This window comes from Lipotes vexillifer, unplaced genomic scaffold, assembly GCF_000442215.2.
Source record: "Lipotes vexillifer unplaced genomic scaffold, Lipotes_vexillifer_v1.1 scaffold366, whole genome shotgun sequence".
In the NCBI taxonomy this organism is placed as follows: Eukaryota; Metazoa; Chordata; class Mammalia; order Artiodactyla; family Lipotidae; genus Lipotes; species Lipotes vexillifer.
In genome coordinates this window covers 2,341,757-2,368,901 of record NW_006780143.1, presented here as the reverse complement: position 1 = coordinate 2,368,901, position 27,145 = coordinate 2,341,757, and the positions used below count along the sequence as shown (strand labels likewise).

The following is a 27,145-nucleotide window of genomic DNA, read 5'->3' as shown; positions in this document are numbered from 1 at the left end:
AAAGAGTGGTCTCAGAGAGATGGGCTCCTATAATAATCACGACTGGATTGCTTTTTTTAATACAAAGGCTTTAGGCTACTAAGGCAAAGAGTCAGGGTGGTAAAAGCTGTACATGCTGCAAATTTCTACAGATGCTAAAGGAAAAATTTTAGTATATATTGTGAAAAGGACTTTAAGTCGTTCCATCCTCTGTCATTTATGAGTGAAATTTATTAAGATTTATAAACTTTGTTTTCCTTGGGGTTTAGATGCCCTAGAATATTTTTATTGATTGATTAGGTAATGAATTCTGGTTTGTTTCAAGAATATTCATCAAAGGATAGTAGCTTTGGTATGGATTATTTTTTAATTGCTTTTTTCCAACCAGTATTTGGCAACAGAGGTGGCAGTAGGAGACCTGGGTTGTTTTGTTGAATGATTTAGCTGTGGCCAATTCCTTTTCTGCCCTCAGATTTTTCAGTGTGCAAATGTGGCGTTTGTGCTAGATCATTCTAAAGGGACTTTATAATTTTGGAATCCATGATCATGTTGGGATTAAATTTATAGTTGTTGTTTATTTATTTATTTTTTGGCCATGCCTTGCAGCCTGCAGGATCCCAGCTCCCCAGTTAGGGGAGCGAACCCGGGCCCTTGGCAACGAAAGCAAGGAGTCCCAACCACTGGACCGCCGGGGAATTCCCTATAGTTTTTAAAGACAAATGTTGCCCAGTAGAGAGAGCTCTGCTCTATTTGAATGTCCTCAATCTTGAGAAATACATTTTTCATGCAAGAGTGTATAAACTATATTTGAACAATTTATATAGGAATAATAAAGCAAACACTTAACTACCCACAATTTATTTCTTCTCTAGAGAGATCATCAATGTCCTGACCTCATTTGTTAATGTGTTAATCATTTCCTTGCTTTTCTTTATTGTTTTTAACACTTAGATTTGTATCCTTAAACAATATACTATTTTTGTTTGACACATTTTTCTTTGTTTTGAAATTCATATTAAAGATATCAAAGAGTGTATGTTCTCTGACTTATTCTTTTGTTGCTCATGATTTTTGAGATTTCATCCATGTTGGTGTGTTTAATTATGGTCGTGGAGTTTCCTCAGCTCTTTTATGTTCTGTTATATTGATATAATCTCTGTAATCTGTCTCTTCTCCTGTCAGTAGAAATTTGGGTTGCTTTGAGTTCTTTGCTATTATAAACAATGCTGCCATCAACATTTATGAACATGTATCCTTTGCACATGTGTGTTTCTTTAGGTTACCCAGAGTTACCAAGGAATGGAATTAGTATACAGGATATGGGTATGTTCATACATGCATGTTCAACTTTACTAGGTCATGCCAGCTGTTTTCTGTAGTGAATATGCAAATTTTTATTTCAGTAGTAGAAAATATTTTGATATTGACTGACTCTACCTTTTGCCAATATGTGAAATGATCTTTTATTGTGATGTTATTTTGAATTTCCTTGATTGCTAATGAGATTAAGTATCTTTTTTTTAAATTGAAATATAGTTGATTTACAATATTGTGTTAGTATCAGGTGTACAACAAAATGACTTGGTTTCATATATTCTTTATTTTTTGATTCTTTTCCATTATAGGTTATTTCAAGATATTGAATGTAGTTCCCTGTCCTATACAGTAAATCCCTGTTGTTTATTTTGTACATGATCGTGTGTATCTGTTAATCCCACACTCCTAATTTATCCTCCCCCACCCCGAGATTAAGTATCTTTTTATTTGTTTATTCATCATTCCTGATTCCACACCTGGAAGTGCCTGCTTCATGTCTTTGTCTTCTCTATAGGATTTTTATTTCTTATAAATCCTTAGCAGTTTTAAAAAATATTCTGGATATTTTTTTTTTTTTTTTTCTTGCGTTATGCGGGCCTCTCACTGTTGTGGCCTCTCCCATTTGCGGAGCACAGGCTCCAGACGCGCAGGCTCAGCGGCCATGGCTCACGGGCCCAGCCGCTCCGCGGCATGTGGGATCCTCCCGAAACGGGGCACGAACCCGCGTCTCCTGCATCGGCAGGCGGACTCTCAAGCACTGCGCCACCAGGGAAGCCCTATTCTGGATATTAATCCTTTGTCAATTATATAGATTACAAAATCTCACTTTTTTTTCACCTTATGGTGTCTTGATGAACAGAAAAGTTTTAAATTGTGATGTAAGTGAATGTATCAGGCTTTTTTTTTTTTTGCGGTATGCGAGCCTCTCACTGCTGTGGCCTCTCCTATTGCAGAGCACAGGCCCCGGACGTGCCGGCTCAGCGGCCGTGGCTCACGGGCGCAGCCGCTCCGCGGCATGTGGGATCCTCCTGGACCGGGGCACGAACCCCTGTCCCCTGCATCGGCAGGCAGACTCCCAACCACTGCGCCAGCAGGGAAGCCCCAGGCTTTTTTTTTTTTTTTTTTTTTTTTTTTTTTTTTATACCATGTGGTTTTTATGTCTTGCTTAAAAAAATTCCTTTATTGCCCAAGGTCAGAGAGATATTTTCTTATATTGTGCCCTGAGTTTTATGGTTTTGCCCGTGATTCTTATTCATAGTGTGATTTTGGGATTGTTCTGGTTTTCTACTGATGAAAAACAATTTACCCCAAACTTTAGTGACTGAAGGCAACCATTTTATTTAGCTCATGGTTTTTGTGTCAAGAATTTAGAAAAAGCTCAGCTGGCAGTTTGCCCCTTACCCACAAGGCATTAGTTGGGCTAGAAAATTCACTTCCAAGATGGCTTCTTTCTCTGCTCACAATAGTGGTGTCTTTGTGCTTCCTGGCTCCCTTCTCTTTCTACATGAGCTTTTATCCTCTACGGCATCTCCCATGGCTTGTGCTTCTTGCAGCATGGTGGGCTTAGGGTAGCTGCTATTCTTATGGGGTTGTTGGCTTCTAAGAGGTATGTTCCAAGAATGAACATCCCAAGAGCAAGTATTTACAATAGGCAAGAAGAGGAAACTGCCAGGCAGCTAAGATCTATGCCTGAGTTGGCAAAGTGTCACTTCTGCTTATTCTATTTATTTAAAAGAATCACAGAGCTCACTCACATTCAAAGGAGTAGAGAAATAATCTCCTCCTGTTGATGGGGAGTGTTAAAGTCACATTGTGGAAGAGGCATAAAGAATGGGAGATATTGTCGTGGCCATCCTTGAAAAATACAATCTGACCACAATAACATTCGTTTGCAAACTATATTCACCCCCTTCCTCAAGACTCCCAGAATTCATCATGTTATGGCATCACATACAGGAATCAGTAGCCCATACATTGCACTTCTAAAATGCAGTTGAGGGACTTCCCACATGCCGTGGAGCAACTAAGCCCGTGTGCCACAACTACTGAGCCTGCGCTCTAGAGCCCGCAAGCTACAACTACTGAGCCCACGCCCCACAACTACTGAAGCCCATGCACCTAGAGCCTGTGCTCCGCAACAAAGAGAAGCCACTACAATGAGAAGCCTGCGCACTGCAATGAAGAGTAGCTCCCACTTGCTGCAACTAGAGAAAGCCCACATGCAGCAACGAAGACCCAACGCAGCCAAAAATGAATAAATAAATAAGTTTAATAAATTAGGAGGAAGCCATTTGATGCCTAAAAAAAAAAGTAAATTAAAAAAAAATGCAGTTGAACATATGTCTGCCATTCCTTGATTAGGTCACAGTTCTGCTTCCTGGGAGTGATTCTATGTGGTTCCTGCCTACACCCTTGTACTCTTAGCTCTAATTTCTGAGTCATTCTGGCCCATGACTGCAGTGGAAAGCTTTCTCAGATGCTTCCTGCTTATAGAAGCTTGAGATTCTTGACTGTTCTTTTAATTTTGAATTGTTTCTTTTTTAGTCCAAGTGGCTGGTGATTCTGTTAGTACTATTATCTTTAAAATGCTGTGGCTTTTCTATGAATTTCATTGTGCTTTAATCCATTAGACAAAAGTCACACTCATAAATCTCTTTGAGATAGATTCTCCCCTGCCTTGGGCTGTTATAAGTCTGCTGTGGTACAACACTCTTAAGATTCTTAAAGTACTGCTTTTATAAGGTACTACCTTAAATCTTCCTGAAGTTATAGCAAAAGTTTTATAGCCACACACTTGTGACTACTCTGAGACAGTAGTTACTAGAAACATCTTGAATTTGATATTTGTTGTAAGACCATTTTTACTTTGAGAACCTTTTGCTGGGAGAGATTAAGGATGAGAAATAGCTTTGTTTTCTAATCATTCAAGTCACGACTCCTTTATATTGCCTCTAAATTCTGCTTAAAAACTAAAAAGTTCCTTCTTCAGTTTCTCTCTCTCTGTCTATATCTTGTTATCAAGGCTAAAAGAAACAAGTCGGCACTTTGAACATTCATCCTGGAAAACTCCTTAGATCCACCTTTTGTATTTTCCTTGTTACCGAAGGTGCCAGTTTTAACTGAACTTTATGCCACTATGTAACATGGGTCTTTCTCTGTCTTCCAATAACAGCTTCCTCGCTGTTCTTCCAGCCTCCACTAACAAGTCTCTCTGAGCTCCTTCAGACCTCCACTCACTGCCTGGCCCCGATGCCACACACTTCTGTTCTGGTTATCTATTGTTGTGTAACAAAGCTATGCCCAAACCTAGTGGCTTAAAACAATCATTGTAATTTTTACATAATTTTGTGGGTTGGGAATTTGGAAGGACTTAGCTGGACATCAGCTGAGGCTGCTGAGGCTGAGGAATCCACCTCCATGATAACTTCTTCATCCACAAGTCTGGAACTTTGGTGCTCCTTGACCTCAATTTCTTTCCACGCAGGGTCTCATCTTCGAGGGCCTCTTCCTGTTGCTTAGGCATCTCACAGCATGCTGGGCTCGGGGTAGTCGCACTTCTTACATGATGACTGGTTTCCAAGAGGGAGCTTTGCAAGAATGAATGATACAAGAGCAAGAGTTCCAAGAGGCAGGAAGAAAGTTTCAGGCTAGTTAAAGGCTAGTGCCCAGAACTGCCACACTGTCACTTCTGCCATCTTGTATTTATCAAATCAGTTAGAGAGGGCTTACCCTAACTCAGATACACTCTACCTCTTGTTGGAGTAGTGGCAAGATCACATTGCAGAAGCACGTGTAGGTGGGAGGTAATGTTGCAAAACATCTTTGGAAGTGCAGTCTGCCACAGGGATGCAGACTGTTCCCAAATGGATAACCAATTGGATCACAATCATTGATCTGTAACGTCTGTTCTGTCATAAATCAGCTTTCTAAATGTGTGTATTTGTTTTAGATTGCCTGTTTTTACTCATGGTTTACAACTGGGGGCCATTCTGCAGGGGACAATATTTGGAGACATTTTTGGTTGCCATGCTTGGGAGAACATGCTGCTAGCATCTAGTGGATCTGCACAATGTGCAGAACTGCCTCCCACAACAAAGAATTATACAACCCAAATGTCAGTAATTCTGAGTTGAGGGCTTCCCTGGTGGCGCAGTGGTTGAGAATCTGCCTGTCAGTGCAGGGGACACGGGTTCGAGCCCTGGTCCGGGAAGATCCCACATGCCGCGGAGCAGCTAGGCCCGTGAGCCACAACTACTGAGCCTGCGCGTCTGGATCCTGTGCTTTGCAACAAGAGAGGCTGTGATAGTGAGAGGCCCGTGCACCGTGATGAAGAGTGGCCCCCGCTTGCCGCAACTAGAGAAAGCCCTTGTACAGGAACGAAGACCCAACATGGCCAAAAATAAATAAATAAATAAAAATAAAGGAATTCCCTTAAAAAAAAGAAAAAAAAATTCTGAGTTGAGAAATCATGGTCTATGCCACCAGTATCATCCTACCGTATTATCTTAGTTAGCTTAATAGCTGGTACAGTAAGTCACCTCACTTTGCTTTTCTTCTTTAAGAATGTCTTGATTATATTTGGTCCCTTGCATTTCCGTATAAATTTTAGAATCAGTTTATCATGTGTCATGGAAAACTTTATATTTTGATTGGAATTTCGTTGTAACTATATATCTTCATGATGGAAATTGACATTTTATGATATTGAATCTTCTTATTCACTAACATGATATCTCTATCAATTTAGTTCTTTGATGCCTTTTAATAAAACTTTATAATTTTCTTATTAAAGCGCTTGCAAATCTTTTGTGCAAGATTTGCTTTCTTGGCCAGGTAGCTGCTAGGCTTTTAATAAGTTGTGTTCCTCTTTTGGGCCTTAATTCCCTTAGGTGAAAAATGTGACATTTGGAATAGAGATGACACGATTAAAATGTTAGAAATTGAAAACTGTCAATACACAAAATACAGGTGGTCCTCTAGAGGGAGCTCTTCTGCATTTCATCTCAGGTCAGGTTGCCAGTCGGCTGTGAAGATACCGCCTCAGTACTGACAGCTGCAGATGTTATAGCACAGACCTCATCTTATCAGGGCAGAGGAAGAAAGTGACTCCCTAGTATCTCATCAATCACAGTTCTCCACATAAGAAATTCTGCTTTGGTCTTTGGAAGATATTACTTGTTTCTGGGTATGGGAATACAAGAAACGTATTTTGAACCTAGGAGGAAATTTATGGATCATCCAATTTAATCCCTTCATTTAACAAGTAAAAAAGCTATGATTTACATAGAGACACTTTCTCTTTCCAAAGGATAAACAGCTTGTGAGAGAGCCAAGGCTGGAACTCAGGTCCATACTTTTCACACTGTAGTTGAAGGAATGGGGAAAGAAGTAAGCAGTGGGTATTAGTGATGGGGTGGGGGTAGGGATTATGTTTAATTTTTAAAGCATTGAGAGGTGGGTTGTCTGTGAATTCCTGAAATTATATGCAATATTGTATATGTGAATGTGAGAGTGTATGTGTGTATGCAAGTGAGTGTGTATGTGTGTGCATACACATGCTATACTTTGGCTGGAAATAGGACTTTTGCTGTGATTGTTGGCTTCTAAGAAATAGGATTGGACTTTGATAAGCCAGCCTTTATTTACAAAGTAGAATAACTTTCACTGACCTTAGATATGCATTTAATTTTTTTTTTTTTTTTGCGGTACGCGGGCCTCTCACTGTTGTGGCCTCTCCCGTTGCGGAGCAACAGGCTCCGGACGCGCAGGCCCAGCGGCCACGGCTCACGGGCCCAGCCGCTCCGCGGCATGTGGGATCTTCCCGGACCGGGACACGAACCCGTGTCCCCTGCATCGGCAGGCAGACTCTCAACCACTGCGCCACCAGGGAAGCCCGAGATGCATTTAATTTATAGTTTGGAATCATTTGGAAATAACTGCGTTGGTAACTTGAGTACCAGAAATTTAAGCTGTCTTTCAGTTTATTTATCCTTAAGTTGATTTAATGATTTCAAGACCTCTTTTTTTTCTTACTGACTCAAAACTGACTTTTTAAGTAAAGTGCAGTTATTGGATGTTCTTTTCAGAGAGGATGAAGCTGAACTTCTCTCTGTTAGTCATCCTTTTTGAAGTCTATTGTGACTGTTTTTGAAAGGTTTCTCCATAGTTCTCTTATTATTTATGATTCTTCTGATTCACCTCAATACAAACTTGTAAACAGTAGACATTTTAAAATTCTTTATTTCTGCAGTTGCCTTATGAATAAGATCTTTATAGTTTATTTGGATTATTTTTTTGGATATCATGGACAAGATTTTAAGCCTTTATTTCGGCTTAAATAAATAAAAAATGAAGATAAAAAGTCATTACCTACTAACTTCTATGTCTACTTTTTAATTGATTTGATTTTATTTTTGGCTGTGTTGGGTCTTAGTTGCTGCACTCAAGATCTTTGTTGTGGCATGTGGGATCTTTCATTGCGGTGCGTGGGCTCTCAGTTGTGGTGTGTGGGCATCTCTCTAGTTGTGGTGCATGGGGTCAGTAGTTGCAGTGCACAGGCTCTCTAGTTGTGGCTTGAGGGTTCTGTAGTTGCAGCATGCAGACTCTCTAGTTGTGGCTTGTGTGCCTCAGTAGTTGTGGTGTGTGGGCTTAGTTGCCCCGCAGCATGTGGGATCTTAGTTCCCCGACCAGGGATCGAACTCGCATCCCCTGCATTGGAAGGCAGATTCTTAACCACTGGACCACGAGGGAAGTCCCTATGTCAACTTTAAGAACTAGAGTTCTTGCATTGCTTTTTCAGTGCAATGCAATATATCCTTCTCTAGCAAGCTAACAGAAAAAGATGCTCTGAGAAAAATATGTATTTAATTGCCTCTATTGTTCTTTAGACTTCTATGTATTCATCCAAGGATTGATGATGTTGATTCCCAGGGGGAATAAAAACAGAAAGGAGTATAAAAGGGCCGAGTAAGGATATTGAGAAGCTTTATATCTCCTCCAAGATGGATTTTTAGACTGAAGCTTCAGTCTCATTGTGAGGTGTTGGATATTCAGGGAAAGGAGGATTAATCTTTATTAGAAATAGTTATGAAAATGAATTTTAGGCTAAATGTTTTTGTGCTAATGTTAGTTTCCTCAACAAGTATTACTGAAGATTTATCTGTCAATAATTTCCATTTGCATACTTACCACCTAAAAATTTTAGCAGGAGTTATGAGGCAGTAAGGGTTTTGAGCTGGGTGAAAGAAATAGCTTACCCTACCATCCCATTAAGAGCATGTTTAATCATGAAAATCAAGTGACAGACCAAGGTTTATTTATTTGTTTAAAAATGCGTCACATGTTTGACTCCTGTTTTTCTTCATAAATTTTATTTAATGGGCATAATGAATGGCTGTTTTTATTTAAAAATTTTTTTAAAAAAGTTTTTTACTTCGTTAACATCTTTATTGGAGTATAATTGCTTTAAAATGGTGTGTTAGTTTCTGCTATATAACAACTTGAATCAGCTATACATATACATATATCCCCATATTTCCTCCCTCTTTCACCTCCCTCCCATCCCTATCCCACCCCTCTAGGTGGACACAAAACACTGAGCTGATCTCCCTGTGCTATGTGGCTGCTTCCCGCTAGCTATCTGTTTTACATTTGGTAGAGTATATATGTCATGTCACTCTCTCACTTCGTCCCAGCTTACGCTTCCCCCCACTGTGTCTTCAAGTCCATTCTCTATGTCTGTGTCTTTTTTTTTTTAATATGCTTTTTTTTTTCTTTGAGTATGATATAGTCTTTTTTTTTTTTTTTTTTTTTAGATGTTGGGGGTAGGAGTTTATTAATTAATTAATTAATTTTTGCTTTGTTGGGTCTTCGTTTCTGTGTGAGGGCTTTCTCTAGTTGTGGCAAGCGGGGCCCACTCTTCATCGCGGTGTGTATGTGCTCTCACTGTCGCGGCCTCTCTTGTTGCGGAGCACAGGCTCCAGGCACGCAGGCTCAGTAGTTGTGGCTCACGGGCCTAGTTGCTCCGCGGCATGTGGGATCCTCCCAGACCAGGGCTCGAACCCATCTCCCCTGCATTAGCAGGCAGATTGTCAACCACTGCGCCACCAGGGAAGCCCTATGTCTGTGTCTTTATTCCTGTCCTACCCTTAGATTCTTCAGAACCCTTTTTTTTTTAGATTCCATATATATGTGTTAGCATATGGTACTTGTTTTTCTCTTTCTGACTTACTTCACTCTGCATGACAGACTCTAGGTCCATCCACCTCACTACAAATAACTCAATTTCGTTTCTTCTTTTTACATTTTATTTTTATTTATTTATTTATTTATTTTGCGGTACACGGGCCTTCCACTGTTGTGGCCTCTCCTGTTGCGGAGCGCAGGCTCTGGATGCGCAGGCTCAGCGGCCATGGCTCACGGGCCTAGCTGCTCCGCGGCATGTGGGATCTTCCCAGACCAGGGCACGACCCCGTGTCCCCTGCATCGGCAGGCGGACTCTCAACCACTGTGCTACCAGGGAAGCCCAATTTCGTTTCTTTTTATGGCTGAGTAACATTCCATTGTATATATGTGCCACATCTTCTTTATCCATTCATCTGTCGATGGACACTTAGGTTGTTTCCATGTCATGGCTATTGTAAATAGAGCTGCAGTGAACACTGTGGTACATGACTCTTTGAATTATGGTTTTCTCTGGGTATATGCCCAGTAGTGGGATTGCTGGGTTGTATGGTACTTCTATTTTTAGTTTTTTGAGAAACCTCCATTCTCTTCTTCATAGTGGCTGCATCAATTTACATTCCCACCAACAGTGCAAGAGGGTTCCCCTTTCTCCACACCCTCTCCAGCATTTATTGTTTGTAGATTTTTTCATGATGGCCATGTTGACCGGTGTGAGGTGATACCTCATTGTAGTTTTGATTTGCATTTCTCTAATGATTAGTGATGTTGAGTATCCTTTCATGTGTTTGTTGGCAATCTGTATATCTTCTTTGGAGAAATGTCTATTTAGGTCTTCTGCCCATTTTTGGATTGGGTTGTTTGTTTTTTTGATATTGAGATGCAGGAGCTGCTTGTATATTTTGGAGATTAATCCTTTGTTGCTTCATTTGCAAATATTTTTCCCCATTCTGAGGGTTGTCTTTTGGTCTTGTTTATGGTTTCCTTTGCTGTACAAAAGCTTTGAAGTTTCATTAGGTCCCATTTGTTTATTTTTGTTTTTATTTCCATTTCTCTAGGAGGTGAGTCAAAAAGGATCTTTCTGTGATTTATGTCATAAAGTGTTCTGCCTATGTTTTCCTCTAAGAGTTTTATAGTGTCTGGCCTTACATTTAGGTCTTTAATCCATTTTGAGTTTATTTTTGTGTATGGTGTTAGGGAGTGTTCTAGTTTCATTCTTTTTCATGTAGCTATCCAGTTTTCCCAGCACCTCTTATAGAAGAGGCTGTCTTCTCCATTGTATATTCTTGCCTCCTTATCAAAGAAAAGGTGACCATATGTGTGTGGGTTTATCTCTGGGCTTTCTATCCTGTTCTGTTGATCTATATTTCTGTTTTTCTGCCACTACTGTACTGTCTTGAGTACTATAGCTTTGTAGTATAGCCTGAAGTCTGGGATCCTAATTCCTCCAGGTCCGTTTTTCTTTCTCAAGATTGCTTTGACTTTTCGGGTCTTTAGTGTTTCCATACAAACTGTGAAATATTTTGTTCTAGTTCTGTGAAAAATGCCATTGGTAATTTGATAGGGATTGCATTGAATCTGTAGATTGCTTTTTATAGTATAGTTATTTTCACAATGTTGATTCTTCCAATCCAAGAACATGGTACATCTCTCCATCTGTTTGTATCATCTTTAATTTCTTTCATCAGTGTCTTACAGTTTTCTGCAGACAGATCTTTTATCTCCTTAGGTAGGTTTATTCCTAGGTATTTTATTCTTTTTGTTGCAATGGCAAATGGGAGTGTTTCCTAAATTTCTCTTTCAAAAATTTTATCATTAGTGTATAGGAATGCAAGAGATTTCAGTGCATTAATTTTGTATCCTGCTACCCTACCAGATTCATTGATTAGCTCTAGTAGTTTTCTGGTAGCATCTTTCGGATTCTCTATGTGTAATATCATGTCATCTGCAAAGAGTGACAGTTTTTTTTTTTTTTTTTATTCCTTTTTTTGTTTGTTTTTTGCGGTACGTGGGCCTCTCACTGCTGTGGCCTCTCCCGTTGCAGAGCACAGGCTCCGGATGCGCAGGCCCAGCGGCCATGGCTCACGGGCCCAGCTGCTCTGCGGCATGTGGGATCTTCCTGGACCAGGGCACGAACCCGCGTCCCCTGCATCGGCAGGCAGACTCTCAACCACTGCGCCACCAGGGAAGCCCAGAGTGACAGTTTTAATCTTCTTTTCTGATTTGGATTCCTTTTCTTTCTTTTTCCTCTCTGATTGCTGTGGCTAAAACTTCCAAAACTATGTTGAGTAATAGTGGTGAGAGTGGGCAGGCAATCTTGTCTTATTCCTGATCTTAGTGGAAATGGTTTCAGTTTTTCACCATTGAGAACGATGTTGGCTGTGGGTTTGTCATATATGGCCTTTATTGTACTGAAGTAACTTCCCTCTATGCCTACTTTCTGGAGGGTTTTTATCATAACTGGGTGTTGGCTTTGTTGAAAGCTTTTTCTGCATCTATTGAGATGATCATATGGTTTTTCTCCTTCAATTTGTTAGTGTGGTTTATCACATTGATTGATTTGCGTATATTGAGAATGCTTGCATTCCTGGGATAAACCCCACTTGATCATGGTGTATGATCCTTTTAATGTGCTGTTTGATTCTGTTGGCTAGTATTCTGTTGAGGATTTTTGCATCTATGTTCTTCAGTGATATTGGCCTGTAGTTTTATTTTTTTGTGACATCTTTGCCTGGTTCTGGTATCAGGGTGATGGTGGCCTCGCAGAATGAGTTTGGGAGTGTTCCTCCCTCTGCCATATTTAGGAAGACTTTGAGAAGGATAGGTGTTAGCTCTTCTCTAAATGTTTGATATTATTCTCCAGTGAAGCCGTCTGGTCCTGGGCTTTTGTTTGTTGCAAGATTTTTAATCACAGTTTCAATTTTAGTGGTTCTGATTGGTCTGTATATATATTATATTTCTTCCTGGTTCAGTCTTGGAACGTTGTGCTTTTCTAAGAATTTGTCCATTTCTTCCAGATTGTGCATTTTATTGGCATATAGTATATATATTGGCTTGTAATAATCTCTCATGGTCCTTTGTATTTCTGCAGTGTCAGTTGTTCTCCTTTTTTATTTCTAATTCTATTGATTTGAGTCTTCTCCCTTTTTTTCTTGATGAGTTTGGCTAATGGTTTATCAATTTTTTTTATGTGCTCAAAGAACCAGCTTTTAGTTTTATTGATCTTTGCTATTGTTTCCTTCATTTCTTTTTCATTTGTTTCTGATCTGACCTTTATGCTTTCTTTCATTCTGCTAACTTTGGAGTTTTTTTGTTCTTCTTTCTCTAATTGCTTTAGGCGTAAGGTTAGGTTGTTTATTTGAGATATTTCTTGTTTCTTGAGGTAAGAGTGTATTGCTATCAACTTCCCTCTTAGAACTGCTTTTGCTGCATCCCATAAGTTTTGGGTCGTCATGTTTTTATTGTCATTTGTTTCTAGGTTTTTTTTGATTTCCTCTTTGATTTCTTCAGTGATCTCTTGGTTATTAAGTAGTGTATTGTTTAGCCTCCATGTGTTTGTGTTTTTTATAGAATTTTTCCTGTAACTGATATCTAGTCTCATAGTCTTGTCATCAGAAAAGATACTTGATATGATTTCAATTTCCTTAAATTTACCAGGGCTTTTTTGTGACCCAAGATGTGATCTATCCTGGAGAATGTTCCATGAGCACTTGATAAGAAAGTGTAATCTGCTGTTTTTGGATGGAATGTCCTATGAATTTTGGTTAAGTCCATCTGTTTAATGTATCATTTAAAGCTTGTGTTTCCTTATTTATTTTCATTTTGGATGATCTGTCTATTGGTGAAAGTGGGGTGTTAAAGTCTCCTCTTCCTATTGTGTTATTGTCGATTTCCCCTTTTATGGCTGTTAGCATTTGCCTTATGTATTGAGATGCTCCTATGTTGGGTGCATAAATATTTATAATTGTTATATCTTCTTCTTGGATTGATCCCTTGATCATTATGTAGCGTCCTTCTTTGTCTCTTGTACTAGTCTTTATTTTAAAGTCTGTTTTGTCTGATATGAGAATTGCTACCCAGCTTTCTTTTGATTTACATTTGCATGGAATATCTTTCCATCCCCTCACTTTCAGTCTGTATATGTCCCTAGGTCTGAAGTGGGTCTCTTGTAGACAACATATTTATGGGTCTTGTTTTTGTATCTATTCAGGCAGTCTGTGTCTTTTGGTTGGAGCATTTCATTCATTTACAATTAAGGTAATTATCAATATGTATGTTCCTTTTACCATTTTCTTAATTGTTTTGGGTTTGTTATTGTAGGTCTTTTCCTTCTCTTGTGTTTCTTGCCTAGAGAAGTTCCTTTAGCATGTGTTGTAAAGCTGGTTTGGTGTTGCTGAATTCTCTTAGCTTCTGATTGTCTGTAAAAGTTTTAATTTCTCCATGGAACCTGAATGAGATCCTTGCTGAGTAGAGTAATCTTGGTTGTAGGTTCTTCCCTTTCATCACTTTAATTATGTCCTGCTACTCCCTTCTGGCTTGCAGAGTTTCTGCTGAAAGATCAGCTGTTAGCCTTATGGGGATTCCCTTGTATGTTATTTTATGCTTTTCCCTTGCTGCCTTTTTTTTTTTTTTGCGATATGCGGGCCTCTCACTGTTGTGGCCTTTCCCATTGCGGAGCACAGGCTCTGGACACGCAGGCTCAGTGGCCACGGCTCACGGGCCCAGCCACTCCATGGCATGTAGGATCCTCCCAGACTGGGGCACGAACCTGTGTCCCCTGCATCGGCAGGTGGACTCTCAACCACTGCGCCATCAGGGAAGCCCCCTCCATTGCTGCTTTAATTTTCTTTTTGTATTTAATTTTTGATAGCTTGATTAATATGTGTCTTGGCTTGTTTCTCCTTGGATTTATCCTGTATGGGACGGTCTGTGCTTCCTGGACTTGATTGACTATTTCCTTTCCCATGTTAAGGAAGTTTTCAAATTTAATCTCTTCAAATATTTTCTCAGTCACTTTTTTTTCCTCTTCTTCTTCTGGGACTCCTAAAATTCGAATGTCGGTGCGTTTAATGTTGTCCCAGAGGTCTCTGAGATTGTCCTGAATTCTTTTCATTCTTTTTTTCTTTATTTTGCTCTGCGGTAATTATTTCCACTATTTTATCTTCTAGGTCACTTATCCATTCTTATGCTGCAGTTATTCTGCTATTGATTCTTCCTAGAGAATTTTTAATTTCATTTATTGTGTTGTTCATCATTGTTTGTTTGCTCTTTAGTTCTTCTAGGTCCTTGTTAAACGTTTCTTGTATTTTCTCCATTATATTTCCAAGATTTTGGATCATCTTTACTATCATTACTCTGAATTCTTTTTCAGGTAGACTGCCTATTTCCTCTTCATTTGTTTTGTCTGGTGGGTTTTTACCTTGCTCCTTAATCTGGAGCATCTGTGTATTTCTCCGTCTTCTTATTTTGCTTAACTTACTGTGTTTGGGGTCTCCTTTTTGCAGGCTGCAGGTTCGTAGTTCCCGTTGTTTTTGGTGTCTGCTCCCATTGGGTAAGGTTGGTTCAGTGGGTTGTGTAGGCTTCCTGGTGGAGGAGACTGGTGCCTGTGTTTTGGTGGACAAGGCTGGATCTTGTCTTTCTGGTGGGCAGGACCACGTCCAGTGGTGTGTTTTGGGATGTCTGTGAATTTATTATGATTTTAGGCAGCCTCTCTGCTAATGGGTGGGGTTGTGTTCCTGTCTTGCTAGTTGTTTGGCATAGGGTATCCAGCACTGTAGCTTGCTGGTTGTTGAGTGGAGCTGTGTCTTAGTGTTGTGATGGAGATCTCTGGGAGAGCTTTCTCCGTTTGATACTACTTGGGGCCAGGAGGTCTCTGGTGGACCAATGTACTGAGCTCAGCTCTCCCACCTCGGAGGCTCAGGCCTGACACCCGGCCAGAGCACCAAGACCCTGTCAGCCACACGGCTCCAGGAGTCATTGTCATGACAGCCCTTCACTCCCCCACAGCCGACTCAGCAGCTGTACAGACAGTGCACTTCAAATTGCCAGTCTGGCACACTGCCTGCAGAATCATTCCTCCTCCTCCTCGTCCGCCTTGGGGGAAGCTGGCGCAGCCAACCTGGCCAAGAAGATGAGGAAAAGGTGTGGGGTCTGCGTGCCCTGCAAGAGGCTCATCAGCTGTGGCCGAATGAATGCTTTTAAAAAATCATACATTGTTGGGTACTATTAGCCGTGTGTAATGATTTAAGTACGAATTCATTACCTGAAGTTTGAAATTGTATAAACTCTCAAGGATAAAAGAAGTGGGGACTATTGTTAAAATATCTGTGTTTCCCACTGACTGCAATAATATTTTCTTCTTGGTTTTTAGATTTCCTCCTTCCTCACCCCTGAGACCATATCCAAAGAGGCCCCCATATCAAAAGGATGTTATTAAATTTCCAGAATGGGATGATCCCCTACCAGGCACTTCACAAGATAATATCCCAGTGAGGCCAGTTGTGATGGTAAGTGCCATTATAGAAGCTGGAGGACTAGCAGAGGGAAAGATAAGAAATAGTCTGTGAACCATCAGGCTTAGTCCAGTTTTTCTGTTGGTCCCTTGGAAACAATGGTCTGAAAGCACTTTAAAACAATATCTTATCCATTAATAGCTGAGAAACTAGTAATACAGGAAGATTGGCTTTTGCATTTTTTCACTCTTGCTTATGGACACTGTGACTGAATATATGGTAGCTGTTTTCATATGTTTAGACTGAGCAGTTTTCTCTTAAAACTCCCTTATAATTTCCTTTTCCTTTCTATTCTATAATTTTCCTCTTCTCCCTCTTTGTCTTCTCTTCCTGAACTTTGTTATAATTATTACCAGTTGAAAGTGTGAAGTTTGGGACACGGAAGATTGTGGAGTGAGTCCTGACACAATATGAACAAAGGTAGGTTCTGCTAGTTTTGGGAAACCTACGCACATTGTAGAATAAACTACCTTTTTTGGGGTGTACTTCTTCCTTGAAATATCCTCAGTAGAAAACTATTAAGATTGCCATAATGCTAAAAAATAAAATGCAGACAAAAATTTTATACTGCAGTTTTTAAGAATTGTACTAACACCAATGTTTTAAGTTAATCTAGTCTTATAGGACTGGATGTCCAGTTCATACATTTGCAGAGGTATGTTGTAAACATTTTTAGGCAATGTGATTGAAAGAAAAAAATTTTTTTTAACAGAGGTTATATTGTATCTCAGTTTGGAGAGAATAATTAAGCAGCTTAGGCTGTATCAAAAATAACTCAAGAAAAAGAGTGGCACCAGTGACAGAAGTGGGGACTCCTTATGAACTTGCAGATTTGTCAGGGACAGTGATGAATGTAGTTTTAAATATGTTTGATGAGAAAGGTGGGTTGTATTAAATGGACGTATCTAACAGGCAGATGGAGATAAAAGCTCTGGAACTTAGATGAGAGGTCGTATTTGAAAGTCATTAACATTCATTCAACAAAGATTTGTTGATTGTCTGCTGTGTGCCATGCATCCTGCCAGGTTCTACAGATGCAGCTGTATGTAATACGGTTTTTCCTCCAAAAGGGCTCAGTCTAGTGAATTATTCAATACGATGATAGATTATTAGAAAACAAAGTGGAACTACTCTGAAAGAGTGAGCACAAAGGGTATTTGAGGACTATTTAATTCATTACTAATGAGGAGAACTTAATTAAGGTCTAGCTAATAGTTCCTGTACTTAAGAAAGTTAAAATATCAGCTCCATGAAATCAGGTTCATTTTTTTTAACATTTGTGTTTAAACACCTAATATGACCCCATCAGTAGAGTGGTTACTCAACAGACGTTTCTTCATTATAATGTCATCCAGTATTGTTTATACAAAAGAGGTAAAATCCCATATTAAACTAATGTGTATTTATGTCATCGATATCATAACTTCCCTTATTTGTTCTTTTTGGTTCTGTGAACCTTTAGGAAGACCAGCTGGTCATTAGCACACTTTCATGCACCAATGAAGAAGACAGTGTCGTCTCTCTTCTCTCTTCTGTTTTCAGTTTCTAATTTTTCATCAGCCCTGAAGTGGTGGTATACCAGCGTCTCAGATTCATCAAACATTTCCCCCATAGCTTGTCATGTCGCTGGTCGTCTGTATGTATATTTCTGATAATGTTGCTCTTGCCTTTTCTTGTACTTCCCCCTAAATCAAGTGGTGGAGGTTTGAGCTCCTCACTTGCTACATTTCCTCTAAAGCTTGGGCTGTCCGGAGGAAGAGGACTGTCCAGAGGAAGAATGGCAGAGCAGGATCTGTTTCCCCAGTTGGGCCTTATGCAGGTTTTAGGTTGATGAGGTTAGTAGTCAATAGAGAAACAGTCCATCTTTCTTATAGGACCTGAGCTCGTATTCATTTCTTCTATCTTACTTGCCCTCTTTGTATCTCTGCCTTCACTTTGCTTGTTCGTTTTTGTTTTTGTTCTGTCCTATCCTCTCTCTTGCCTAGCCATTTTATAAAATAAAATGAAGTGAGGCAAATAAAATGATTTGTTGTGTTTGCTGAGGGGCAGTGTAATGTGGAGAGTACAAGTGTGAGCTCTGGAGACAGACTGCTGGATTTGAATGTTGGCTCCTTCATTTACTAGCTGTGTGATCTTGTTTCTCTGTTTTATTCACTGTGTCTGTGTCCTTGTTTTCTTTTTGGTGAAAGTGGGATGAAAACACCCCCCTGGGGTAAGGTCATTATGAGAATCAAGTGACTTCCTATCTATAAAGTGTTTAGAAGGTGCCTGACACACAGGTTTTCAGAAACTGTTAACTGCTATTGCTGTTATTAACAGAATTGTTCATAGGTAGAGACAAAAGAAAAAAAAATTACTCATAATATCATCCAGAGAGAATTAATATTAACATTTTTGTTGTGTTTTATTTTTTCCACGCATGTTTTTAACAACAAAATGAGATCGTGCTGTGCTGTTTTGGTAGCCTATATTCTTCACTTAGAACAGTGTATTGTGTCCCTTTTTTCATGTTATTCAACATTCAACATCATTTTAAATATCTGCATCATGTCTATAAAGGATTATGGTTTATTTATCCAGTTCTTTACTGTTAGATATGTACCATGTTTTCAGCTTTTTCAGTATGTGTGTAAACAATGCAATGAACAGTATCTTTACAGATAAATAGTTGAGTATTTCTTTAAGATAACTTTTAGAAGTGAATTTGCTAGGCAAATGCAACAACTGATATTCCTGCCTTTAAAAGAGAACACCTAATTTGGATACTTTAAAAAATAAAAAAGTCACAAATCCATGTGACCTTCAAGTTTCTTTTGTAGTTCAGTAATTCTCCAAAAACGAAACCAAAAACCACTTCAAAAAACAACTTTCCAGTTCATTTTTTCCAATTAATAAGATTTTTCTATAATGACACTTCTGCAAAAAACTATTATAAAAATCCTTTGTAGGTGATTTCTTATATGTTTTGCCTTTAAAAGTTCATAGTTCCTCTCTGTGATTACCAAAAGGTTTTAAGATTTCTGTCTAGTAGCCTAAATGTGAGAAGGGAGGTGCTAAGAATGTTGAAGCACTAAAGCTGTGTGACTTTGAGCAAATTACTTAACCTCTCTGGGCTTTAGTTTTTCTTCCCGGCCATCTCCAGCTGTCCTTGTGGAGCTCTTTTTTTTCCTGCTTTCTTCAGATGCCTAAGATCTGGGGCTTGCTATCTAACATTGTACTTATTTGATCTTATAAAAAACAGAGAATTCTTGAAAGTAACAGACTTTAATGTTATTTTAAACAGTCACTTAATTTGGACAGTGTGTGAATTTGGATAGATATTCCTCGATGTTAATTAATTTGAATCAATGAAATTTTATTTTACTGCTGCTTCACTGATTAGTTAGAACTCCCACAGGGAAAAATAGCTAATGTCATGCTTATTGCCATAGCTCTTTCGCAATTCTTGAATATTCATTTATGATATGACCTGATCTTTGAGTCATACTTTATTACTCTGCAGTCCATGCAAAGAAAGTTAATGTTTCAAATTATTATTTTAAAACAAGTTAAAAGTAACCAAATCAAAGAAATTTCTCATAAAATCATACCTCTGTCTCTTGAAGTACTTATGCCCTCTCTTTCTTACTCTCCTCCCCACCCCAATTAGAGTTCTGAGATGTGGTACAAGCGCCACAGCATTGCTATTGGAGAGGTGCCGGCTTGCCGTCTTGTCCACCGCAGACAGCTGACAGAGGCCAACGTAGAAGAGTTATGGAAGACTATGACATTATCATAGTATGTGCATTTGGTAGTAATGAGAACTTTAAGTATTTTTCTTTTTCTTTTTCTGTTTTGCTTCTCTACTACTCTCTGCATATTTAATTTTCTGAAACTGTGTATAAAACTCTCAAATTTGATTGCATTATTTGCAGCTGTGCTGCTTAGCAAACATAATTTAACTGAATTCTGGGAATTTTCTATTGTCATTTATATACTAGTTAAGAATAGAACTTTAAAAGTTCTTTTTTTTTTTTGCCACTGGTCCAAAATTACCTAATGTTTAATTATTTTTATTTTTGTTTTTTTAAATTTAACTATAGTTGATTTACAATATTGTGTTAGTTTCAGGTGTACAGCTTCAGATTCTTTTCCATTATAGGTTATTACAAGATATTGAATATAGTTCCATGTGCTATGCAGTAAATCCTTGATGTTTATCTGTTTTATATATAGTGGTGTGTATCTCTTAATCCCATACTCCTAATTTATCCCTCCCCCTCCCCTTTACCCTTTGGTAACCATAGGTTTGTTTCTATGTCTGTGAGTCTATTTCTGTTCTGTTAATAAGTTGATTTGTATTATTTTTTTAGATTCTACATATAAGTGATATCATATAATATTTGTCTTTTTCTGTCTCACTCACTTCACTTAGTATGATAATCTGTAGGTCCATCCATGTTGCTGCAGATGGCAATATTTCATTCTTTCTTATGGCTGAGTAATATTCCATTGTGTATATGTACCATATCTTTATCCATTCATCTGTCGATGGACACTTAGGTTGCTTGCATGTCTGGGCTATTGTAAATAGTGCTGCAGTGAACCTTGGGATGCATATATCTTTTTGAATTAGAGTTTTCATCTTTTCCGGATATATGCCCAGGAGTAGGATTGCTGGATCATATATGGTAGCTCTATTTTCAGTTTTTTAAGGAACTTCCAGACTGTTTTCCATAGTGGCTGCACCAATTTATATTCCCACTAACAGTGTAGGAGGGTTCCCTTTTCTCCACACCCTCTCCAGCATTTATTATTTGCAGACTTTTTGATGATAGCCATTCTGACCAGTGTGAGGTGGTAACTCATAGTTTTGATTTTTATTTCTCTAATAATGAGTGATCTAAAAGTCTTTAAACTTTCTAGTTACAGTGAAATCTTAAGCTTAATGAAACATGTAATAGAAAATTTGGTCTCCTAGATATTTGATGTACAATAGGTAATTAAAGTTAACAATGTCATAGCAAGTTTTTTTTTTTTTTTTAATTCTTATAAAGATGTACTCACAGCAGTTTCTCATCATTGGATGAGCTAGTTTTTGTTATTATAATATTTTACTTAGAAAGTCATTTTCTTGACATTCAGTGTGTTGTGTTTTTAAATTAGTGAAGTACTATGTTAATAACAAAATGATCTAACTTTGTTTTATATATGCAATGTCTAACCTTTTTGCCCCACAAAGATTGGGTGAAATGTGTGAAAACAGCACAATCTAAAGATTGATCTTTTACAGTGCCAGTTCTTGGGCAGATAATGATTTTTAAAAAGTAACTAATTAATTTAATCATTATTTATCTTTTTTAGTTTACAGAAAATCCTTGGCCTGGATTCCTTAGAAGAAGTTTTAGACGTTAATCTTGTCAACTCCAAGTTCATCATCCATAATGTATATAGTGTGAGCAACCAGGGAGTTGTTATCCTTGATGACAAGTCAAGTAAGTGCATAAAAGCCATTTTGTTCCCAGTTGACCCAGTACATTGGCTGTACAGGTCCATCAGCTTCTATTTGACCCTTCCCTAAACCTTACATATGTTTACCTCCTCATTACATATAGCCTTAGCTCACTTCCAGAGACCTTTAAACTAATTGTTTGGAGTCAGGAAATGTCATAGAAAGATGAATACCCAGGAGTGAAAGCCTCAGCAAGATCCATCCAGATGCTAGTTCAGTGTTAGCCACACAGGGCATTAAGTGGTTCTTTATCATCCCCAGAAAATCCCTGAGAAGTGAGTAAGTTTAATGCCTAACAGAAAGCTTGAGTCAGTTTTTACGTGGGTCCTGGGGTCTGACTGAATTTTTTAGATCTCTCACTGACCTTTTCATTATGGTGTCTCTGTGTCAGATTTTCTGGGATAGTCTTGGTTTATGTCATTTTTTTTTCCTTTTTAATAAAGGTAGCTTTCCAGATGTTGAAGGTGCTTTAATTTTTTTATACATTTTCCTCCAAGCCAGTTTACAAATTGGGAAAAAAGACATTTAGCAGCCGCCTATCCTGGTTTTTGATTAGGAAAAATAAGGTCCTGGTAACTGTAGTGAGCCAGAATCCCCAAAATGATTTAAAAATTTTCTTCCCCTGGATAAGGGATAGACCAGAATTGGATGGACTCTTCTTTTACTTCAAACACTTGATCCTAGGAATTAGCTGGAGCTAGAATGACGTTTGGATGTGGGAAGATGGTATAGTACTTTTGGGCTTTTGTAAATTATTATTAAATGTAGGGCTGGAGGCTCCTGGGCAGCAAACAAATCTGGCCTAGAAGGAGCCTGAGCAGTGAGAGAGGAAGAGGTTTTTCTAGGCCATGTTTCCTGACAGGAGCAGAATGTGTCTTTGAAACCTGAAACACTTCCCCTTTAAAGCCCCTTTATCAGGAATGAAGAACATTAGGAAACAGAAATAAACAGATTTGTGACTTCATGAGTTGTCAGGTTAACATCAACATATAAAATTACATAGAATGAGGGGGGTATTGTTGCCTTTGAAGTACATCTAAAATCCTTCCACATTCTCTGAGTACAGCAAACATGAATACTTTCAGCTACCAGTTGGATGATCAGTTGTCTTTTTTAAAAAAAATTTATTTAATTAATTAATTTTTAAATTTTGGCTGTGTTGGGTCTTCGTTGCTGTATGCCGGCTTTCTCTAGTTGTGGTGAGCAGGGGCTACTCTTTGTTGTGGTGTGGAGGCTTCTCATTGTGGTGGCTTCTCTTGTTGCAGAGCATGGGCTCTAGGTGCGTGGGCTTCAGTAGTTGTGGCATGTGGACTCAGTAGTTGTGGCTCATGGGCACTAGAGCGCAGGCTCAGTAGTTGTGATGCACGGACTTAGTTGCTCTGCGGCATGTGGGATCTTCCCGGACCAGGGCTCGAACCTGTGTCCCCTGCATTGGCAGGTGGATTCTTAACCACTGCACCACCAGGGAAGCCCCGATCAGTTGTCTTTTATTTTATTTTATTTTTTAATTTTTATTTTTTTGCGGTATGCAGGCCTCTCACTGCTGTGGCCTCTCTCCCGCTGCGGAGCACAGGCTCCGGACGCGCAGGCTCAGCGGCCATGGCTCATGGGCCCAGCTGCTCCGCGGCATGTGGGATCTTCCCGGACCAGGGCACGAACCCATGTCCCCTGCATCGGCAGGCGGACTCTCAACCACTGCGCCACCAGGGAAGCCCCGTTGTCTTTTATTTTATTAAGTACATTCTTCAGAAAGAAGAGAACACTTTACAAGCCTCAGGTTCATTAGCTCTAATGCAAGTCAACCAACCAGTATCTTTGCAGTTTCACAGACAGTGGAGAAGGTGAGGAGTGGACACATGAGTGCTGGCCCCACTCATCAGATGTCTGTGGCAGGGCCAGGGGAAGAGACCCTGTACCAAATGGCTCAGCTGGGTTTTTTTGCAGCAATGCTAGTGATTATTTTAAGGCTGTCCTAATACTAATAACCTATATTGATATGTCAGTGGAACTTTCTTGCCTTAAAACATTTTGAAAATTGAAACATGTAAAATGATACTTATATTGGACATCGGACATACAGAGTTTAACACTTTTTTTTTTAAGGTATCTGGTGAACTGGTTTCATAAATGCATTTGATGACTCATACTTTTGCTTTTTATGTTTTTTTCTTCTCTTTCCAAAATTCTTAGAATAATTGATTTGTTTGTTAGTGTGTTTCTTTGGAACAAACTATCAGATTTCTTCTTTTCCCTAAAACTTAAACTCTAAACTTAAACCAGTGCATCTTGTCTTTAGAGAAGTTTATAGTTATGGTTTACATAATCACGTGCTGTAACATCGCTGCTAAGGAAAAATTATCTTTTAAATGTTCTGATACATAAGCAGGTGATTTGTGATTAGCAGGTATGTTTCATATTACTTGGGCAAGTATCATTCTTATGATACCAAGTGTGTATATAATCCCTTGAATTATATGTAATTGAATAAAACATCTTTTTATCTTCCTTTTTCTGCAGAAGAACTTCCTCACTGGGTACTGTCAGCTATGAAGTGTTTGGCAAATTGTAAGTACTAAGTACCTGCCATTTTTATGAAATTAACAGAAATTAGTGCCCTAAATTAGAAAATTTTTTTGCTCAATGCCCTGAACATTGATTTGAGACCTTTGAGACTGGCAGTTAATTGTTTGGGGATTACTGTGCTTTTAATGATAAATTTGTGACGTAGTGAAATGGCTGAGTTACAGAACATTTTTAAAGGGGTTTTGTGCTTCCATTTTCTTGTGGATATCATCACACTACAGGTAAGGTCCATACTGCTTCTTCTGAATACTTCATCGCAGGAAAGAATAATTAGTAATATTGAATGCAATATTGTAATAGATAAATGCCTGTTAACAGTTTATAGGTTTTTATTCCTAAAACCTAAATTTTTATTCCTAAAACATGTATTCCTAAGTATGCCTTATATTTACCTCATCAGTTTACTCAGCAGATCCTGTTTCCCATTGACTTTTTATAGGGCATTGGTTTAAGTTGGAGAGAAATGTTTTAGAAAACGAATCTAATTGGTATGCAGCATGGTTTGGAAGGAGCAGAACATGCATGCAGAGAAGCAGAAAAGGCCATTTCAGCAATTTGGCTGTAAAATGAGGGGTCTGGACCTGGGCGGCCCCTCTGAAGTTTTTCATAGACATATGAAATCTCCTTCACTCGATATCATAGGCACTGAAGAAATGAGTCATTATGGTATCTCATTAACACTACTATTTTTCTGGGATTTTCAGAAGGCTTAACCCAAAGAAGGGATTCTAATGGTTAATGGCTTAACTCAAACAAGTGATTTTAATGAGAAGAATTCTAGTTATTTTAGCTGACTGATAATGGTGATATTTGTTCTATAGGGTCTTTTGAGTCTCAAAGATCACCTCAGAGAGGTGGTTTCTTTCTTCCCTTTTGGGTAAGACTAGCATGTACAGAGATACGTGTATAAATTCCTGAGTTAGTAGCCTCTGAATTATTAATTTCACTGAAGTTAGTTTTGTTTGATTATAGAATGAAACTAAAATAAGTGTTCAGCTCACTGTGGGTGATCTCAGTGGTAATATGTAGAAAATGATTATATACTATCATCCTAAATATAAATAGCAATGTTAGTTTGTGAGAAGCCCAAAGTTTTCTGTGTTTAACTATTAAGATTTTCATAGGTTTTTTTTTTTTTTTTTTTTTTTTTTTTGCGGTACGCGGGCCTCTCACCGTTGTGGCCTCTCCTGTTGCGGAGCACAGGCTCCGGACGCGCAGGCTTAGCGGCCACGGCTCACGGGCCCAGCCGCTCCGCGGCATGTGGGATCTTCCCGGACCGGGGCACGAACCCGTGTCCCCTGCATCGGCAGGCGGACTCTCGACCACTGCGCCACCAGGGAAGCCCCATAGGTTTTTGGTTCATGTTTTGGAACTCCTCTGAGATGTAGAGTCCTTTGGTTTTTAGTTTGGGGGAGTGCTTTTTATTCTTGCTCACTCATTTGAAGTAAATTAATCTAAATTATATCTTTGGCCAGAATGACAAAATAGAAGATATAAATGGGTTAAATGACCTATTTATGAATTTTTGGAAAACCACGGATTTTGGAAGTTGATCAACTGGGAATGAACAGAGGAAGCCAGTATAACAAGTCTAGGCTATAGTACGTTGTAAAGTGTATATTAAGGTGTGGTTATGATGTTGAATTCTCAATGGTGATCAAAATGTAATGAAGAGTATAATTTTCCCTCAAGCAAGATTTATACATAATGCCACAAAACTTCTGCAGAAAGGTTAGAATAACTGGAATTACCAATAGAGAGGAAAGATGTGAGGATCGACTTAGTAATGTTCTCCACATTAATGTTATGTTAGGTGGAAATTCTTGGGAACGGGGACACCTCTCACACGTATCAAGTGCAGTGCTTTACAGATGGTTGGCACATCCATAAATGTGCTTGTTTACATGTCAAAGAAAAAAAGGTGGCCAAAGGGTGAGGTCAGCCTTTTGAATAGTTTTATAAAATTATTTTTTCCAAACTCATTGGCCTCCCCAAATTTACTTTGAGTCTTATCAAAGTTATGGTCTGTTCCTTATCCTTCTTATCCTTAATGAGTCTAGGTTCCCATTATAGTCCTCTAATAGGGAACAGAAAGGATAGGCTGATTACATGAGATTTTGAAGGCCCTGTGCCTCTTTTTCTGTAGTTTTACTGCTCATCTCTTCCCTTTGGGCCCATCTGCATTTATTGCAGACCATTGGCCTGGGTGCTTTCGTTGTTGGCCAGCCTCATGGTGGGCCACAGAATGAGGGACTGATGCTAAGTAAATACAAAACCAGGTTAACTGTTTTTCTTCCTTGTGCACGTAGATTGCAAGTATCCAATAAAAAGTGGATGTAACCAACTGACAAAGGATTAATCTCCAAAATTTCTAAGCAGCTCATGCAGCTTAATAACAAAAAAACAAACAACCCAATCCAAAAATGGGCAGAAGACCTAAATAGACATTTCTCCAAAGAAGATATACAGACTGCCAACAAACACATGAAAGAATGCTCAACATCATTAATCATTAGAGAAGTGCAAATCAAAACTACAATGAGATATCATCTCACACCAGTCAGAATGGCCATCATCAAAAAGTCTAGAATCAATAGATGCTGGAGGGGGTGTGGAGAAAAGTGAACACTCTTGCACTGCTGGTGGGAATGTGAATTGGTACAGCCACTATGGAGAACAGTATGGAGGTTCCTTAAAAAACTACAAATAGAACTACCACATGACCCAGCAGTCCCACTGCTGGGCATATACCCTGAGAAAACCATAATTCAAAAAGAGTCAGGTACCAAAATGTTCATTGCAGCTCTATTTACAATAGCCCGGAGATGGAAACAACCTAAGTGTCCATCATCGGATGAATGGATAAAGAAGATGTGGCACATATATACAATGGAATATTACTCAGCCATAAAAAGAAACGAAATTGAGCTATTTGTAATGAGGTGGATAGATCTAGAGTCTGTCATACAGAGTGAAGTAAGTCAGAAAGAGAAGGACAAATACCGTATGCTAACACATATATATGGAATTTAAGAAAAAAAAATGTTATGAAGAACCTAGGGGTAAAACAGCAATAAAGACA

General features: G+C 38.9%; 1 protein-coding gene across 2 annotated transcripts in view; it reads left to right on the top strand.

Annotated features, from left to right (window-relative positions):
- Positions 1–27,145, top strand: part of DEPDC1B (DEP domain containing 1B) — a 95,284-nt gene that overhangs the window by 28,673 nt on the left and 39,466 nt on the right. For both annotated transcript variants that reach the window (XM_007453223.1, XM_007453224.1), the window contains exons 3-6: positions 15,848–15,983; positions 19,639–19,766; positions 21,333–21,463; positions 23,998–24,045. In XM_007453223.1, the coding sequence (XP_007453285.1) occupies positions 15,848–15,983; positions 19,639–19,766; positions 21,333–21,463; positions 23,998–24,045 (443 nt within the window). The remainder of the gene's footprint in view (positions 1–15,847; positions 15,984–19,638; positions 19,767–21,332; positions 21,464–23,997; positions 24,046–27,145) is intronic.